Below are 21,036 nucleotides of genomic sequence, written 5' to 3' on the forward strand. Positions count from 1 at the left end.
TTCTAATACAAGCTATAATTCAGCCGTTGACCGCACATGGACACTCGACTGGGTTCCGATGTTTCTGCTGTTCTCTCGAAGTGATACATTTTGACCTGTTAATTTGTGACAAACACATTTGATTGGTTGTGTTGGCGACTTGCACAATTCACTCGTCAGCAAGTTTCAGTTTGAGACCCTTTGGTCAAGTTTAATTTTGTTTCAGTTATCGAACAGCTTGCTAAACGTGAAGAATTCTCGGGCTCCGAGCTCACCGATATCCTGTTCCATTGTCGGAAGGGTGCAGGCAACGGTTCACACTCTTTCATTACACTTGTCTCTGCCAGAATGCCTTCCTGTTTGTTAGCAAGATCAGATATTTCTGCTTCCTGTTTGAATCAGAGAATGATACAGCACAGGGGACCATTTGTCCCATCGTGCCTGTGCTGGCTCTTTGAAAGAGCTGTCCAAGTTAGTTCCTCTCCCCTGCTTTTTCCCCATAGCTCTGTACATTTTTTCCCTTTAAGTATTTCTTCAATTCCCTTTTGAAAGTTACTATCGAACCTGTTATATTTTTGGTACAACCTAACAAACACACAGGCTCTAAGATGGCTGATAACTTCAGGAACCAGTTCCCTCTTTATTGTGGTAAACTGCAATGGCTGCATTACCACAGTAGTCCACTGGGTGGAGCTATATATATATATTACTTCTTCAGTAAGGAGGGAGAAGTGTAATTATAACAAACAATCATCATACATAACTTGCATGGTTATACATAACAAATGATATGGACTTATTTTGCCATATTTACAAATCAAACTTAACCACTTGTTTTCTGTTTCGAAGAGGACACCTTCGCTCTCAAACAGAACTTTCCAAACATGGTGTCGAATTTAGACTTATTCTAGGCTGTTCCTGAGGAAAGTTTTCCTCCAAGGGATGCCCTTGATCTACATTTGAACTCTCTACAACTTCAGACTGTTTGTCTGCCTGACTTGGACTCAGACTTACATTCTGACTTTCTCTTGGATTTGTTTCCAGTACATCTGATGTAGGATATGCTACTGGTACTGTACTTGTAATGAGACTATCTGATGCTCAGAAATAATCAAATCATTCCAACCTTCAACTCCTTCCACATCTGTAGGTAAAAGATGATCAATGTGAACAAACCTAACCTGATCAAACATGATCAAACAACTTGACTAAATATGTGCGAGGACCACGGATCTTCACCACTTTTCCTGGCAACAATTTTAACCATTTATGGTGATGGTTCTTCACTCTCACCTTCTGATTTAATTTCACACTTCTCTCTTTTACTCTACCTCTTTCATGATTCTCTTTCTTTCTTAATTGTTTCTCTTCTATGGACTGTGCCAAGTTTGGTTTTAACAACGAGAATCTGGTTCTTGGCTGTCATTTGAGAAACAACCCTGCTGATGTTCTACTAGTAGTTGTATGAGGAGTATTACGATACGTAATTAGAAAATTAGCCAATTTGTCCAATGACAACTGTCATTTCTTTGGATTTGGATCCAACATCTGTTTGATGAGGGCACGTTTTACAACTTGTACTGGCTTTTACACTCCTTGAATGCTGCATCGCATTCTTCTGACCACTTCCAATGGACCTGTTTTTTCAACAGTTCATTCAGTGGATGTAGCACTGTAGCCAAATTTGGTAGGAACTTCCCATAATAGTTGAAAAGACCCAAAAATCGAAGTTCAAAGATCGAAGTTCAAAGATCGAAGTTCAGTGACATTCTTGGGAGTGGGTGCATTTCTGATTGCATCCAGCTTTCCCTTGGTTGGATGTAAACCATCTTTGTCTACTCTGTACCCTAAGTACTCCACTGAGTTTTGAAATAACTCAAACTTGCGAGCAGTCACTCGTACTCTGTGCTTCTCTAGACGTTTGAGGACTTCATTCAATATATTATAAATTTGTCTGTTTGTTGCTGAAATGAATATGTCATCTAAATAACCTACTACCCCTTCAATGCCTTGCAAAATCTGGTTCATCACCCCTTGAAATATGGCAGGGTCAGAAGAAACTTCAAATAGTAGCCTAGTAAATTGATATAGGCCTAGTTGAGTATTTATAGTCAAGCATTGTCATGTATCCTACATGGTTACTGCTTGTACTATTACAAAGTGTGCCACCAGTGGGCACTGCAATGGGAGACTTGTCGGTTACTTGTACAGGTGTGCTAGGCCTAGTATAAAAGCAGGCCACCAGGTGTGATCCTCACTCTGGAGTTACATCAAATGGACTAAGGTCACTACAGTTCAAGTACAACACATTGTCTCGTGGAATCATTATTAGAACATCTGAGGACATAACAATTGGCGATGAGATTACGGACCTTCATGCGAAAATGGCTAACTTTGGTACGTTGTAGCAGTTCGCCGATGGTGATGATTGGGAAGCCTTTGTGGAGAGACTCGACTATTTCTTCACAGCAAACGACCTGGCAGGCGACAATCCGGCCACACTGGCTGATAAGTGCAGAGCTATCCTGCTAACCAGTTGTGGGCCCACCGTCTATGGCCTAGTCAGGGACTTGCTGGCACCAGCGAAAACAACAACCAAGACGTTCGAGGAGCTTGTAATGCTGATCCAAGAACAACTCATGCCCAAAGAGAGCATCCTCACCTCAGACACCGGTTTTATACACACCAACGGCCCGAAGGCCAGGAAATCACGAAATATGTTGTAGACCTCAGGGCTGGTGGCACCGTGTGATTTCGGCGACCACCTCACCGAAGCACTGCGGGATATCTTTTTCATCGGAATCGGCCAGGAAGGCCTTCTTCATAAGTTACTATCTGCGGATACCACAGTCATACTGCAGAAGACCATCTCCGTGAGCCAAGCATTCATGACCGCGGCTCTATGCGGCTGACTCATCTCAGGACTCAAACCTGGCAAGTACTGTGCACAGAGTGGCGCCTTTTAGAGGCTGGACTGGAGAACGTGAATCTTCTCAGGGGAGAGAGAACAGGCCCCCAAGTCCCTTAACTCAGAGTCTGCCAAGGGGGGCTAATCGAGTAGCACCATGCAGGCATTGTGGAGGGAATCACAGGACTCACCAGTGCCATTTTAAGGACTAGGTGTGTAAAGGCTGCAGCACAAAGGGCCACCTCCAGCAAATGTGTAAAAGAAATCTGACTCACTGTGTTGATGAAGAGTCTGCAGATGGCCATGAATCCAGCAGGATTATGAAGCAATAGTCAGAGAGGCAGCTCAGCCCCACGATGAGGTATATGGCATGTTTATCTGCACCACCGAATGTTCTCCGTTGAGGATAGAAGTCGAGATAAATGGCGTTCCAGTCTCATGGAAGTGGACACGGGGATGAGTCAGTCAGTAATGAATCAAGAAGCCTTTGTCCATAGCCTCTCAATCGGGCTGAACGACTCCAAGTTGGTCCCGGTTCAGGCAAAGCTGCGCACCTACATCAATGAACTTATCCCAGTCATTGATAGTGCGGATGTAAAGGTACTCCATGATGGCGCGGTGCACAAGTTACCCCTGTGGATTGTTGCAGGTGATGGACCAACGCTACTCGGAAGAAGGTGGATGGAGAAGATCCACTGGAGTTGGGAAGATTTCATCCCTTCAGCAATCGATGTCCCCTGCGCTCAGAGGCAAAGCAAGCCCTCATCTGAGGGTGGACCCGGCACCAGAGAGCAGACCAGCACAGCACCCGAGGCACAGACTGCTCAGCACGACTGTGTGGAGATGATCCAGCTGGGACGACCCGAACGCACTTTCCAGGCTCCAGTGGCAGGACTCCGGAGGAAGAAAATCAGATCCAGAGACGGCTTCCCAGCTTCGGTGGCAGAACCCAGGGAGAAGAGGATCACCGCAGTCAACATCGTGGAGGGAAGAAAGATGGCGCCCAAATCACGAGGTGAGGCACTGAAGAAAAAGATGGCGGCGGCCAGACCACGAGGTGCAGCGCTGATGGAGCAACACGTGGCACCAAACGGAGAAGGGGATTGGGGTAAAGATAGCAAGGCTCTCTTAAAGGAGGCCTGCAATCCACCACACTTAAAGGGACAATTCCACATTTTCAAATAATGTAAGAGCAACTGTGAGTTAGATGTAAAATGTGTATTGATGATCAAAGTTGTGTACATGCAATAAGCAAGGAAAAGTTGCGCGATGGCGATCGGAGCTACAGGTCATTTACAATAAGTAATGAAACGTTGTGTGATGTAGGATTTTAACTGTATACAATCAATGAAGCGGGCAAACACCTATCGGGAGCACACAGGTCCAGTGATGTACAATGCTGTAGTTTGCGTCCCTGGGACCAGAATGATGCACTACAGAGTGTGGCCACAAGCAGCTAATACATATCAGCTGCAGATATCGATATCCTGCCCCCAATCGACTCCACCTCTCAGGCACCCGATGGCACCAACCGCCACGAGCCTGAAAGAGCAAACTGCCCTAAGGTGCAGCCCCCAGACCCCATCGCCACCAAGGCTACACCCGGGAACGAAGGGTCACCCACAACGGTTCTCCCAAATGGGACTGGGACCAGCTAGGATCCCAAACCAAACAACGCACAGGCAAGCGAGTCAGCAGTTCCCTGTGCACTGCCAGACGACTGCTCCTCAGGGAGCAGCAACGACCTGGGGTGCAAGGAAAGGAGAGGAAGGTCACAGGCATCTGCGAACCTGCCTGATGCTAGAAGCAACAGCAAAAGTCCCGAGAGCAGGCAACTTGAGCCAACTGGGCTCCCACTGCCAGCACTGGGCACCGCATTGCCACCAGACTACCTGGACACCATCCAGCAGTTCTGGCACTAGTTTGTCCTCATGCACCGGTGCTGACCCCAGCACTGACTCCCAAGTATATTCCAAGCATGTACCTCACCATTCCAATGTACTCACCTCACCACGGTACCACGAATGCAATATTGTAAATGCAAACTTTTTTTTGGACTTGAATGTATATGAATGTAATGAGCCAACGGCACAATCTGTATGTGTGGGGTGGGGGCGGGGGGGGGGGGGGGAAAGAGAATGGAGTGGTCATGGAAACACAAACAGAAACCACCAGCAACTCTACTGCCAACGAAACACCACCTACTCACCCAAGATGGAAACAACCCTCCAAGGGTCAACCAGATAGAGCTAAGTCCAGAGCACCGTCAATGCAAAGGCGATTTGCACTAAAGACTTGAGGGAGAGTGATGTCAAGTATCCTACATGGTTACTGCTTGTACTATTACAAGGTGTGCCACCAAAGGGCACTGCAGTGGGAGACTTGTAGTTTACCTGTACAGGTGTGCCAGGCCTAGTATAAAAGACAGGCCACCATGTGTGATCCTCACTCTGGAGTAACATTAAATGGACTAAGATCACTATAATTCAAGCACAACACATTGTCTTGTGGAGTCATTATTAGAGCATCTGAAGACATAACAAGCATGACTTAGATTCCTCATCTAGTTCAAGTTGTAAGTAAGCATTTGTAAGATCCAACTTTGAGGAGATCTGACCACCTGTCAGCGTTGTGAACAAATCTACATTTGGCAACATATTGGGGAGATTACCCTCTAGAACCTGGTTTACAGTTACTTTATAATCACCACACAACCTTACCTTGCCATCGGACTTGGGTACAACAATATTAGTAGCCCAATAACATAGATCTATCTTTGTTGTTCTCAGTCTCTTATCTTTTGAATTCTTGCTCAACTTTCTCCTTGAGTGCATATGGTACAGGACATGGCTTGCAGTAAACTGGTCTAGCATCCTTCTGTACCCTGACACTCACCTTGAAGCCTTGGATCGGACTGCCTGTTTCACAGAACACCTTTGGATACTTCTTGGTGACATTATCCTTCGATGCAAATCTCGTTTCAACACAAAAATTCTCACTCCAATCCAGCTTCAGTGATCCCAACTAATGTCTTCCTAGTAAGGCGGGCTTGTCTCCTGCCACTACTAAGAGAGGCAAGCTCTGAAATTGATCCTTGTATTTCACCGGTACGGTGACACGACCTACCACAGGAATGTTCTCTCCCGAGTTGCCTCGCAGCTCTATCTTGGGATTTCTCCAATCGGTTAAAAGCGGGATGAGGTCCTACAAGCTGAATTTAGGGAACTAGCAGTTAAATTTAAAAGTAGGACCTCAAAGGTAGTAATCTCAGGATTGCTACCAGTGCCACGTGCTAGTCAAAATAGGAATTGCAGGAAAGATGAATACGTGGCTTGAGGAGTGGTGCAAGAGGGACGGTTTCAAATTCCTGGGACATTGGAACCGGTTCTGAGGGAGGTGGGACCAGTACAAACCGGACGGTCTCCAATTGGGCAGGACCGGAACCAATGTCCTAGGGGGAGTGTTTGCAACTGCTGTTGGGGAGGGGTTAAACTAATATGGCAGGGGGATGGGAACCTATGCAGGGAGACAGAGGGAAATAAAATGGGGGCAGAAGCAAAAGATAGAAAGGAGAATAGTAAAAGTGGAGGGCAGAGAAACCCAAGGCAAAAATCAAAAAGGGCCACATTACAGCAAAATTCTAAAGGGACAAAGAGTGCTAAAAAGACAAGCCTGAAGGCTCTGTGCCTCAATGCGAAGCGTATTCGTAATAAGGTGGATGAATGAACTGCGCAGGCAGCTATTAACGATTATGATATAATTGGGATTAGGGAGACATGGCTCCAGGGTGACCAAGGCTTGGAACTCAACATTCAGGGGTATTCAACATTCCGGAAGGATAGACAGAAAGGAAAAGGAGGTGGGGTAGCATTGCTGGTTAAAGAGGAAATTAACACAATAGTAAAAAAGGACATTAGCTGGGATGATGTGGAATCTGTATGGGTAGTGCTGCGGAATACCAAAGGGCAGAAAACGTTAGTGGGAGTTGTGTACAGACCACCAAACAGTAGCAGTGAGGTTGGGGATGACAACAAACAGGAAATTAGGGATGCATGCAATAAAGGTACAGCAGTTATCATGGGCGACTTTAATCTACATATAGATTGTGCTAACCAAGCTGGTAGCAATGCGGTGGAGGAGGATTTCCTGGAGTGTATTAGGGACGGCTTTCTGGACCAATATGTCGAGGAACCAACTAGAGAGCTGGCCATCCTAGACTGGGTGTTGTGTAATGAGAGAGGACTAATAGCAATCTTGTTGTGCGAGACCCCCTGGGGAAGAGTGACCATAATATGGTAGAATTCTTTATTAAGATGGAGAGTGACAGTGTTAATTCAGAGATTAGGGTCCTGAACTTCAGGAAAGGTAACTTCGATGGTATGAGACGTGAATTGGCTACGATAGACTGGAAAATGATGCTTAAAGGGTTAACAGTGGATAGGCAATGGCAGACATTTATAGATTACATGGATGAACTTCAACAATTGTACATCCCTGTCTGGAATAAAAATAAAATGGGGAAGGGAGCTCAACCGTGGCTAACAAGGAAAATTAAGGATAGTGTTAAATCCAAGGAAGAGGCATATAAATTGGCCAGAAAAAGCAGCAAACCTAAGGACTGGGAGAAATTTAGAATTCAGTAGAGGACAAAGGGTTTAATTAGGAGTGGAAAATAGAATATAAGAGGAAGCTTGCAGGGAACATAAAAGCTGACTGCAAAAGCTTCTATAGATATGTGAAGAGAAAAAGATTAGTTAAGACCAATGTAGGTCCTTTGCAGTCAGAATCAGGTGAATTTATAGTGGGGAACAAAGAAATGACAGACCAATTGAACAAATACTTTGGATCTGTCTTCACTAAGGAAGACATAAATAACCTTCCGGAAATACTAGGGGTTCAAGGGTCTAGCGAAAAGGAGGAACTGAAGGAAATCCTTATTAATCAGGAAATTGTGTTAGGGAAATTGATGGGATTGAAGGCTGATAAATCCCCAGGGCCTGATAGGCTGCACCCCAGAGTACTTAAGGAAGTGGCCCTAGAAATAGTGGATGCATTGGTGATCATTTTCCAACATTCTATTGGCTCTGGATCAGTTCTTATGGACTGGAGGGTAGCTAATGTAAAATAGGAGGGAGAGAAAACAGGGAATTATAGACCGGCTAGCCTGACATCGGTGGTGGGGAAAATGTTGGAAACAATTATTAAAGATGAAATAGCAGCGCATTTGGAAAGCAGTGACAGGATCGGTCCAAGTCAGCATGGATTTATGAAAGGGAAATGATGCTTGACAAATCTCCTAGAATTTTTTGAGAATGTAAATTGTAGAGTGGACAAGGAAGTACCAGTGGATGTGGTGTATTTGGACTTTCAAAAGGCTTTTGACAAGGTCCCGCACAAGAGATTGGTGTGCAAAATCAAAGCACGTGGTATTGGGGGCAATGTACTGACGTGGATAGAGAACTGGTTAGCAGACAGGAAGCAGAGAGTCGGAATAAACGGGTCCTTTTCAGAATGGCAGGCAGTGACCAGTGGGGTGCTGCAGGGTTCAGTGCTGGGACCCTAGCTATTTACAATATACATCAAATGATTTGGATGAAGGAATTGAATGTAATATCTCCAAGTTTGCAGATGACACTAAGCTGGGTGGTGGTGTCATCTGTGAAGAGGATGCTAAGAGGCTGCAGGGTGACTTGGACAGGTTAGCTGAGTAGGCAAATGCATGGCAGGTGCAGTATAATGTTGATAAATGTGAGGTTATCCACTTTGGTGGCAAAAACAGGAAGACAGAATATTATCTGAATAGTGACAGATTACGAAAAGGGGAGGTGCAGCGAGACCTGGGTGTCATAGTACATCAGTCATTGAAGTTTGGCATGCAGGTACAGCAGGCGGTGAAGAAGGCAAATGGCATGTTGGCCTTCATAGCTAGAGGATTTGAGTACAGGAGCAGGCAGGTCTTACTGCAGTTGTACGGAGCCTTGGTGAGGCCACACCTGGAATATTGTGTTGAGTTTTGTTCTCCTAATCTGAGGAAGGACGTTCTTGCTATTGAGGGAGTACAGCGAAGGTTCACCAGATTGATTCCCGGGATGGCAGGACTGACATATGAGAAGAAACTGGATCAACTGGGCTTGTATCCACTGGAGTTTAGAAGAATGAGAGGGGATCTCATTGAAACATAGAAAATTCTGACGGGATTGGACAGGTTAGATGCAGGAAAATTGTTCCCGTTGCTGGGGAGTTCCAGAACCAGGGGCCACAGTCTAAGAATAAGAGGTAAGCCATTTAGGACCAAGATGAGGAGAAACTTCTTCACTCAGAGAGTGGTTAACCTGTGGAATTCTCTGCCGCAGAAAGTTGTTGAGGCCAGTTCGTTAGATATATTCAAAAGGGAGTTAGATATGGCCCTTATGGCCAAAGGGATCAAGAGATATGGCGAGAAAGCAGGAATGGGGTACTGAGGTTGAATGATCAGCCATGATCTTATTGAATGGTGGTGCAGGCTCGAAGGGCTGAATGGCCTGCTCCTGCACCTAATTTCTATGTTTCTATGTTTCTATGAAACACTCTGCCTTCAACTGTGGACAACTTTGAGCAATGTGTTGTCCCAGGCACCGATAGCATGATTTCAATGTATTATTACCATGGCCAGTTTCTGAGACCTTAAGGCCTTTTACTTTTAACCTGCAGTTAAATGTAAAACTCACCTCGGTTGTCTGACGACCGGAAATGGTATAAAATTCTCGGGAATATTACTCGACCATGTCCATTGACATAGCTGTCTGACAAGCTAAATGAAAAGTCAAGTTAGGAGTTGTCAACAACTTTCTTCTGATCGCTTCATTTTCCATCCCTCAAACAAAACGGTTTCCGAAATTATCTTTTGTAAGTGAAGTACAGGGAGCCTTAGAAAAATCTATATTAAGAAAGCCGACCTCCCATCTACCCCCCTAATACACTTCAGCTCATCCAAAACTCTGTTGCCCGTGTCCTAACTTGCACTAAGTCCCGCTCACCCATCATCCTTGTGCTCGCTGGCCTACATTGGCTCGCGGTCCAGCGATACCTCGATTTAAAAATTCTCATCCTTGTTTTCAAATCCCTCCATAGCCTCGTTCCTCCCTATCTATGTAACCTCCTCCAACTCTGGCCTCTTGTGCATCCCCCACTTCTTTCATCCCACCCTTGGGGGCCGTGCCTGCAGCTTTCTGGGCCCTAAGCTCTGGAATTTCCTTCCTAAACCTCTCCACCTCTCTCACCTTTAAGACGCTCCTTAAATCCTACCTCTTTGGCCAGCGTTTGGTCAGCTGACCTAACATGGCTCCAGGTGGGGTGGAGTGCAGAATGTTTCGGTGTAAGGGGTGTTGCATTTGTGTGAGGTGGACTGGTTGGGCTGGGTGCTCTTTACCTTACCGCCATTGTTCATTGTTCATAGATTTATATGTAACCTTCAGGGCTGCTGACCAAGGGCCGTGTGGCTTTGTCAGCCGGCGCGGACACGATGGGCCAAACTGGCCTCCTTCTGCGCTGTAAATTTCTATGTTTCTATATGTGACTCGGTGTCAAATGTATGTCTGGTTACACTCCTGTGAAGCACCTTGGGAAGTTTTACTACCTTAAAGGTGCACTGTAAATGCAAGTTGCTGTTGTGCTGTAAGATTCGGGTAAAGAAGTTCGGAAGTTTAGTGCCATTGAGAGAGGATACTGTTTGTGTTACAGCTCAGCCCGAGTCCGATTTCTGTACTTATGCCAGCATAGTGCATGACGACAGCCGTAAAGATAACCGGCTAGAAACCGATGCTCAAGGTATTTGATATATTTTACAATTCCCAAAATGTTTAGCTTCCCGACTAACGGAACATTCTCCTTTGGTTTAAGGTGGGATGAAGCACACAGTGGCTGATTCAGAAGAGGATGAGTCACTTATTCCTTTCAAAATACGATTGTTAATGATCTTCCCGCCTCCTCTCCCTCCCGGCAGTCGCTGTGGCCAATCTACCATGTGCCAGCCAAAGGCACATTGGGGCCCGGTGATTCATCTCCCTGTTATTCGGGTCACCAACTCTGGTTGGGCGTATTCCTGGAGGTTTCATCACATGAGCGCCAAACCAGCCCTGCCCCCTCCCCCACGCTCCCGCTATTGGTCGCCCAATACGCCCATCCTCGGACAGCACGCTGTTCCCACACCAATCGGATAGCGAACAGATTCTCTGTTACCCCATTGGATGATTCTTGACAGTCAAACAGCATTTCTTCCCCCCCCTTACCCCCTCGCCCATCACTCCCAATATATTTATAACTAATAAACAAAAGCATTCGAAGAAAATGAGGGGGGAAAATGCACAATTGTTTTGTTTAAATGTCCCTATGATTTTTTTTCTCCTGGAGTTGTTCACAGCAGTGTCCTGGCGATTAATAGAAAGGAAGAAAGAATTGCATTTATACAAGTAACATTCGCACCACACAGGTGCCAGGCAATGGCTATCTCCAACAGGCGAGATTCTAACCACCGCCCCTTGATATTCAACAGCATTACCATCACCATAGTTCAATGACAGAGGATGGGACGACCTTGGATCTGGCCTGGAGTTGGCAGAGGTTGAACAGATTCCCATTTGTTCTATAATTTAGCTCCAGTCCAGCGGGGAGCTTGCTAAGGGTGGGATGAAGCATTGCAGCAAGGAAGATCGAAAAGAGCGTTGGTGCAATGACGCAGCTATGCTTGACCCCTGTCCGGACGTGGATTGGGTCTGTGGTGGACCCATTGGTCAGGATCACTGCTTGCATGTCAAAGGCATGACAGCCTTTGACACTGTCAACCATGAGGGATTATGGAGCGTCCTCCTCCGTTTCGGCTGCCCTCAAAAGTTTGTCACCATCCTCCGTCTGCTCCACGATGGCATGCAAGCCGTGATCCTGACCAATGGATCCATCACAGACCCAATCCACGTCCTGACTGGGGTCAAGCAAGGCTGTGACATCGCCCCAACCTTCCTCGATCTTCCTCGCTGCAATGCTTCATCTCACCCTTAGCAAGCTCCCCGCTGGAGTGGAGCTAACTTATAGAACAAATGGCAATCTGTTCAACATCTGCCACCTCCAGGCCAGATCCAAGTTCATCGCATCCTCTGTCATTGAACTACAGTACGCAGATGACGCTTGTGTCTGCGCACACTCGGAGGCCGAACTCCAAGCCATCGTCAACACATTCACTGAGACGTAAGAGAGCATTGGCGTTACGCTAAACATTCGTAAGACAAAGGTCCTCTACCAACCCGACACTACCACATTATCAAAATCCACGACGAGGCCTTGGACAACGTGGACCATTTTCCATACCTTGGGAGCCTACTGTCAGCAAGAGCAGACATTAATGACGAAGTCCAACACCGCCTTCAGTGCGCCAGCTCAAACTTCGGTCACCTGAGGAAGAGAGTGTTTAAAGACCAGGACCTTAATTCTGGCACCAAGCTTATGTTCTACAGGGCAGTAGTGATACCCACACTACTGGCTCAGAGATGTGGATTATTTATAGCGGACACCTCGAAAAGCTGGAGAAGTACAACCAGAGCTGCCTCTGCAATATCCTGCAAATCCATTGGCAGGATAGACACACCAACGTCAGTGTTCTCGCTTAGGCCAACATCCCCAGCATCGAAGCACTGACCGCGCTCGATCAGCTCCGTTGGGCGGGCCACATGCCCGACGCGAACTTTGGCATGCGAGCCCCAGGTGGGCAGAGAAAACATTTTAAGGACACCTTCAAAGACTCCTTGAAAAAGTGCAACATCCCCACTGACTCCTGGGAATCCCTGGCCAAAGACCACCCCAAAATGGAGGAAGAGCATCCGGGAGGGTGCTGAGCACCTGTGACAGAGACTGTAGGTCCCGCATTGGACTCCTCAGTCATCTGAGAACTCACTTTTAGAGTCAAAGCAAGTCTTCCTCTACTTTGATGGACTGCCTATGATGATGATAGGGATCACTTTTGACCAGAAACTTAACTGGACCAGCCGTATAAATACTGTGGCATCAAGAGCAGGTCAGAGGCTGGGCATTCTAGAACATAAGAAATAAGAGCAGGAGTAGGCCATACGGCTCCTCGAGCCTGCTCCGCCATTCAATAAGATCATGGCTGATCTGATCATGGACTCAGCTCCACTTACCCGCCCGCTCCCCATAACCCCTTATTCCCTTATTGTTTAAGAAACTGTCTATTTCTGTCTTAAATTTATTCATAAGAACATAAGAATTAGGAACAGGAGTAGGCCATCTAGCCCCTCGAGCCTGCTCCGCCATTCAATAAGATCATGGCTGATCTGGCCATGGACTCAGCTCCACTTACCCGCCCGCTCCCCGTAACCCTTAATTCCCTTATTGGTTAAAAATCTATCTATCTGTGACTTGAATACATTCAATGAGCTAGCCTCAACTGCTTCCTTGGGCAGAGAATTCCACAGATTCACAACCCTCTGGGAGAAGAAATTCCTTCTCAACTCGGTTTTGAATTGGCTCCCCCGTATTTTGAGGCTGTGCCCCCTAGTTCTAGTCTCCCCGACCAGTGGAAACAACCTCTCCACCTCTATCTTGTCTATCCCTTTCATTATTTTAAATGTTTCTATAAGATCACCCCTCATCCTTCTGAACTCCCAATGAGTAAAGACCCAGTCTACTCAATCTATCATCATAAGGTAACCCCCTCATCTCCGGAATCAGCCTAGTGAATCGTCTCTGTACCCCCTCGAAAGCCAGTATATCCTTCCTTAAGTAAGGTGACCAAAACTGCACGCAGTACTCCAAGTGCGGCCTCACCAATACCCTGTACAGTTGCAGCAGGATCTCCCTGCTTTTGTACTCCATCCTTCGCGCAATGAAGGCCAACATTCGATTCGCCTTCCTGATTACCTGCTGCACCTGCAAACTAACTTTTTGGGATTCATACACAAGGACCCCCAGGTCCCTCTGCACCTCAGCATGTTGTAATTTCTCCCCATTCAAATAATATTCCCTTTTACTGTTTTTTTTCCCCCAAGGTGGATGACCTCACACTTTCCGACATTGTATTCCATCTGCCAAACCTTAGCCCATTCGCTTAACCTATCCAAATCTCTTTGCAGCCTCTCTCTGTCCTCTACACAACCCGCTTTCCCACTAAATTTCCCAGCTTCCACAGCGCTCTGAGGCAGCGAATTCCACAGATTTACAACCCTCTAAGAGAAGAAATTTCTCCTCATCTCAGTATTAAATGGGCGGCCCCTTATTCTAAGATTATGCCCTCTAGTTCTAGTCTCCCTCATCAGTGGAAACATCCTCTCTGCATCCACCTTGTCAAGCCCCCTCATAATCTTAAACGTTTTAATAAGATCACCTCTCAATCTTCTGAATGAGTCGAGGCCCAAACTACTCAACCTTTCCTCATAAGTCAATCCCCTCATCCCCGGAATCAATAGTGAACCTTCTCTGAATTGCCTCTAAAGCAAGTATATCCTTTTGTAAATATGGAAACCAAAACTGCACGCAGTATTCCAGGTGTGGCCTCACCAATACCTTGTATAACTGTAGCAAGACTTTATTGCAAAGGCGATGAGTATAAAAACAAGGAAGGCCAAGATTCCATTGGCCTTCCTGATCACTTGCTGTACCTGCATACTATCCTTTTGTGTTTCATGCACAAGTACGCCCAGGGCCTGTTGAACTGTGGCACTTGGCAATCTTTATCCATTTAAATAATAACTTGCTCTTTGATTTTTTTCTGCCAAAGTTCATGATCTCACACGTTCCAACATTATACTCCATCTGCCAAATTTTTGCCCACTCACAGCCTGTCTATGTTCTTTTGCAGATTTTGTGTGTCCTCCTCACACATTGCTTTTCCTCCCATCTTTGTATCGTCAGCAAACTTGGCTACATTATACTCAGTCACGTCTTCCAAGTCGTTAATATAGATTGTAAATAGTTGGGGTCCCAGCACTGATCCCTGCGGCACCCCACTAGTAACTGATTGCCAATCAGAGAATGAACCATTTATCCCGACTCTCTGTTCTCTGTTAGTTAGCCAATCCCCTATCCATGCTAATATATTACCCCCAACTCCATGAACTTTTATCTTGTGCAGTAACCTCTTATGTGACACCTTGTCAAATGCCTTCTGGTATTCCGAATACACCACATCCACTGGTTCCCCTTTATCCACCCTGTTCGTTACATCCTCAAAGAATTCCAGCAAATTTGTCAAACATGACTTCCCCTTCATAAATCCATGCTGACTCTGCCTGACCGAATTTTGCTTTTCCAAATGTCCTGCTACTGCTTCTTTAATAATAGACTCCAACATTTTCCCAACCACAGATGTTAGGCTAACTGGTCTATAGTTTCCTACTTTTTGTCTGCCTCCTTTTTTAAATATCAACATTTACTTTAGCCACTCTTTTCCTTTTTATATACCTATAGAAACTTTGCAACTGTTTTTATATTTTGTGCTAGTTTACTTTCACAGTCTATCTTTCCTTTCTTAATCAATTTTTTAGTCATTCTGTTGGCTTTTAAAAGCTTCCCAATCTTCTGACCTCCCACTCGTTTTGGCCACTCTGTATGCCCTTGTTTTTAATTGGATACCGTCCTTTATTTTCTCTATCTTTTCTCTTACACCCTTTTCTCCTCACAAGAATATATTTTTCTTGAGAGTTGTGAAATATCTCCTTAAATATACACCACTGTTCATCAACCATCCTACACTTTAATCTATTTTCTCAGTCTACTTTAGCCACTCCGCCCTCATACCTTCATAGTCTTCTTTATTTAAGCTTAGTACACTGGTTTGTGATCCAACTTTCTCACCCTCCATCTGAATTTGAAATTCAATCATGCTATGATCACTCATTCCAAAGGGATCCTTTACTATAAGATTGTTTATTAATCTTGTCTCATTACACAGGAGCAGATCTAAGATAACTTGTCCCCTGGTTGGTTCCATTACATACTGCTCAAGGAACCCATCCCTTATGCACTCTATGAACTCCTCAAGGCTACCCTGATCAATTTGATTTGTCCAATCAATATGGTGTCTCACCTCCTGACTCCCCAAAGCCTTCCCACCATCTACAAGGCACAAGGCAGATGTGTGATGCAATATTCTGGATAAGTGCGCCTCTAACAACACTTAAGGAGCTCAACACCATCCAGGATAAAGCAGCCCGCATAATTGGCAACCCCTCCACCACCTTCAACATTCACTCCCTCCACCACTGCACCGTGGCTACAGTGTGTACCATCGACAAGATGCACTGCGGCAACTCGCCACGGCTAATTCTACAGCATCTCCCAAACGCGCGACCTCTACCAGCTAAGGACAAGGGCAGCAGGTGCATGGGAACACCACCACCTCCACGTTCCCCTCCAAGTCACACACCATCCTGACTTGAAAGTATATCGCTGTTCCTTCATCGTCGCTGGGTCAAAATCCTGGAACTCCCTCCCTAACAGCACTGTGGGAGCACCTTCACCACACGGACTGCAGCAGTTCAACAAGATGGCTCACTACCACCTTCTCAACGGCGATTAGGGATGGGCAATAAATCCTGGCCTTGCCAATGACGTTCACATCCCTGGAACAAAAAAAACCCCAGCACCTTTCACGACCCAAAGCAATTTACAGCCAATGTTGTCACACTGCAGGAAACATGGCACCAACTTGCACACAGTAAGGTCCCGCAAACAGATTATCTGTCTTTTGTGATGTTGACCAGGACACTGGGGATAACTCCACTGCTTTACTTCGAAATAGTGTCATGTAATCTTTCACGTTCACCTGAGAGAGCAGACGGTGCCTCGGCTTAACGTCTCATCCGAAAGATGGCACCTCCGACAGTGCAGCGCTCTGAGAGAGCTGGCCACCGAGCCACAACCGACACCCTTTAATTTCTGGAGACACCAGGACAATCCGGGAGGGCTGTCACCCTTATTGAGGCAGAGGCCTGAGGCCTGCTTCTGTTCTGAACGGGGATATGCGGGGTGGTGAGGTGGGGGTGTGTGAGGGTGGGGGTTGGAGAGAGGGGGGAGGGTCAGGCGAGCCAGGTGGATGTACACCGACTGTGCATGAAGCTGGTTAGTATAATGGAGCTGGAGTGCCCGGCTTCAAACAGGCCCTGAAAGGGAAGGTCCATATAATTGTCGGGGTAGTCCTGGGAGAGCGCAGTTTGTTAAACGGCCACACTGCTGAAGGGCCTGCCTTTGTTCAGGCCTCCGTCGCTCCAATCGAAACGAGAGGCCCCGCAACTTGACAGGAAATCGGGCAATGTTCGACTGTCCATTTAACCTTCATTGCCCGCTGGTACCTCGTGGGGTATTACTGGGGGTACGTGAGCTGCCCGCTGAAACCCTCCCCCACCCGAGTCTTGTACTTATCCTCACACTGACTGAAGGGGCTAATGCTGGTGTTAACCACCCTCTGCCATTCCTGTACTCACCCTCACACTGAAGGGGCTAATGCTGGGGTTAATCCCCCCGCCCCGCAGTCCTGTACTCGTACTCACACTGACTGAAGGGGTTAATGCTGGTGTTAACCCCCTCACCCCCAGTCCTATACTCACCCTCACACTGAAGGGGCTAATGCTGGGGTTAATACCCCCCTCAGTCTGTACTCACCCTCACACTGAAGGGGCTAATGCTGGGGTTAATACCCCCCTCATTCTGTACTCACCCTCACATTGAAGGGGCTAATGCTGGGGTTAATCCCCCCCAGTCTTGTACTCACCCTCACACCGACATTCTTACTGTGATTGTAATCAGCGCTGACCCCTGTTCCCTTTGTTTCAGATGTAATCTATGCTGCTGTTGTGACCACACAGTAGGAGTGATCGTTGACAGTAAATACTGAGGCTGCACCATTTCTCCCACTCACATCCGAGGGAACATCCCAGCACTCACCAGCTCCGAAGCTGAACAAACCCTTTTTAAAAAACAAAGATGTGTCTTCGGGATGCGAGTGACACTGGCAAGTGCAGCATTCATTGGGCGTCCCATTTACCCCGAGGAGAAGGTGATGCTGGGCGACCTGCTGTGTACTGATTGTACAAAACTACAAAAGCTTTCTGGACAACTTCAGAAGGCATTACGAAAAAGAAACAAAGACTTGAATTTATATTGCACCTCACACGGCCAGCGGTTTCCGAAAACACTTTGCAGAACAATGAAGTACTTTTGATGTGTGGTCACTGTTGCAATGTAAGAAACGTGGCAGCACAGCAAGATCCCACAACAGCAATGTGATAATGACCAGGTAATCTGTTTTTGTTATGTTGGATGAAGGATAAATATTAGTCAGGACACCGGGGATAATCCTCGTGCTCTCTTCAAAATAGGCCTCGGTTTAACGCCTCATCCGAAAGACAACACCTCTGACAATGCAGCACTCCCTCAGTACTGCCTCTCTGACAGTGCAGCACTCTCAGTACTGCCCCTCCGACAGTGCAGCGTTCCCTCAGTACTGCCCCTCTGAAAGTGCAGCACTCCCTCAATACTACCCCTCCGACAGTGCAGCACTCCCTCAGTACTGCCCCTCCGACAGTGCGGCGCTCCCTCAGTACTGCCCCTCCGACAGTGCGGCACTCCCTCAGTACTGCCCCACCGAAAGTGCAGCACTCCCTCAGTACTGCCCCTCCGACAGTGCGGCACTCCCTCAGTACTGCCCCTCTGACAGTGCGGCGCTCCCTCAGTACTGCCCCTCCAACAGTACAGCACTCCATCAGTACTGCCCCTCCAACAGTGCAGCACTCCATCAGTACTGCCCCTCTGAAAGTGCAGCACTCCCTCAGTACTGCCCCTCCGACAGTGCGGCGCTCCCTCAGTACTGCCCCTCCGACAGTGCGGCACTCCCTCAGTACTGCCTCTCCGACAGTGCAGCATTCCCTCAGTACTGCCCCACCGAAAGTGCAGCACTCCCTCAGTACTGCCCCTCCGACAGTGCGGCACTCCCTCAGTACTGCCCCTCTGACAGTGCGGCGCTCCCTCAGTACTGCCCCTCCAACAGTACAGCACTCCCTCAGTACTGCCCCTCCGACAGTGCAGCGCTCCCTCAGTACTGCCCCTCCAACAGTACAGCACTCCCTCAGTACTGCCCCTCCACCAGTGTGGCACTCCCTCAGTACTGCCTCTCCGACAGTGTAGCACTCTCTCAGTACTGCCCCTCCCACAGTGCAGCAATCCCACGGTATTGCACTGGAGTGTCAGCCTGGACTTTTGTGGTCAAGTCTCTGGGGTGGGACTGGATCCCCCGACCTTCTGACTGAGGGGTGAGAGTGATGCCCACTCAGCCATGGCTGACACTACAACTGTTAAGTGTTAACCATGTTGTGTGGGACGGAGCCACATAAGGCCAGACTGGGTGAGGACAGTGGGGAATGAGTTAGGTTTTTGCAACAATCCGACAGCTTCACATGGCCATTTGTCTGGTGCCAGTCCACCAGATTTATTGCATTTAATCGCAACGCAGGAGCTCCAGGGTTGCTGGTTTGGTGACAGTAATCACCATAACATGCAGCCAGACCAGCCCAGAGTCTTCCAGCTAGAGTGTGAGCTGGCAAGAGAGTCAGCATGGATTTGTGAAGGGTAGGTCATGTCTGGTTCATTTCATGAAATCATTAACACGGTGAACAGGGAAGTGTCTATGGACATTGCCTATAAGCAGTTCCGGAAGGTATTTGATAAAGTTCCACACGAGATTATTAGCAAACATTAGAGCACATGGAATTGCAAAGTATTTACAGCGCAGAAACAGGCCATTCGGCCCAACAGGTCCATGCCATGCTCAACTAGTGTTGAATCTTGCTTGGACCACACTTGGAGAACTGCGTACAATTCTGGTCACCATATTATAAAAAGGATTATAGAGGCACCAGGAGAGGGTGCAAAGAAGATTTACAAAGATGATACCAGAAATGCGAGGTTATACCCATCGGGAAAGGATGAACAGGCTGGGTCTCTTTTCTCTTGAAAAAAGAATGCCGAGGGGGTGACCTAATAGAGGTCTTTAAAGTTATGAAAGGTTTTGATCGAGTGGATACAGAGAGAGTGTTCCCACTTGTGGAGAAGATCAAAACTAGAGGCTATCAACATAAGATAGTCACCAAGAAATCCAAAAGGGAATTCAGAAGAAACTTCTTTACCCAAAGAATGGTGAGAATGTGGCACTCGCTAACACAGGGAATGGTTGAAGTGAATAGTATAGATGCATTTAAGGGGAGGCTAGACAAGTATATGAGGGAGAAGGGAATAGAGGGTTATACTGAAAGATTTAGATGTGGAAAGATGGGAGGAGGCTCCAGTGGAGTATAAACACCGGTATGGAATGATTGGGCTGAATGGCCTGTTGCTGTGCCGTATTTCCTGTGTAATCCTATGTATAATGCTCCGCAAAAGCCTCTTCCCATCCCTCTTCATCTAATCCCATAAACATGTAACATGGGTTGACGAATGGTTGGGAAGTCGGAGTCACAGAGTAGGGATGAAGGGAACGTTATGATTGGTGGAATGTGACAAGTGGTGTTTTCCAGAGAACAGCCTCAGCTTTGCATCATATTTATCAATGACTTGGATGAAGGAATAAAGAGTTGTATATCCATGATCGCAGATGATACTAAGTTAGGGGCACAGTGTAAGATTATTATAGATGAATTGTTTTAATATTTTATAATCATCAGTATCTTCAGTAATGGAATTATAATCATGTGTAAGAATTCAAAGTAGAAGTCTGTAATCATCAACTGTATGCAACGGAACCTGAATTATATACGACACGTAACGCTTTTGCTTGTAATTAAAAGCCTGTGAGTAAGCTGTAACCCAGACAGCCTGGGGTGAGAAAGAGAACTGCTATAGTCGAATAGGGAAGCTGGGAGTGAAAGCTGGATATTAGGCAATACTAAGGATGAGGCATAGAGTGCAGCTCGCCTGGGAACCAAGGTCAGGTGTAGCTGTAACTGACTGGAATGTTACGATGTCTGCAGTGAGTTAAAAACATAGGCCTTTTACAGGACATCACGGGCTCAGTATCTCGATAGTGTGGAGACATGCTCCTTTTGTGTTGACATAACTACACCAGATACGAGTCTTGATGGTCAAAAACAGATGTTGTCAGGGGGTTCATAAGACCA

At 46.7% G+C, this 21,036-nt stretch overlaps 1 protein-coding gene across 1 annotated transcript in view; it reads left to right on the top strand.

Moving 5' to 3' along the window:
- Positions 1-18,471, top strand: part of LOC139262322 (cell surface A33 antigen-like) — a 51,964-nt gene extending 33,493 nt beyond the window's left edge. Inside the window, exons 8-9 of the mRNA XM_070877509.1 lie at positions 10,607-10,693; positions 17,702-18,471. Coding sequence (XP_070733610.1) covers positions 10,607-10,693; positions 17,702-17,736 — 122 coding nt within the window. The 3' untranslated portion in view covers positions 17,737-18,471. The remainder of the gene's footprint in view (positions 1-10,606; positions 10,694-17,701) is intronic.
- Positions 18,472-21,036: the final 2,565 nt, after the last annotated feature.

Source organism: Pristiophorus japonicus, chromosome 1, assembly GCF_044704955.1.
Source record: "Pristiophorus japonicus isolate sPriJap1 chromosome 1, sPriJap1.hap1, whole genome shotgun sequence".
NCBI classification, from domain to species: domain Eukaryota; kingdom Metazoa; phylum Chordata; class Chondrichthyes; family Pristiophoridae; genus Pristiophorus; species Pristiophorus japonicus.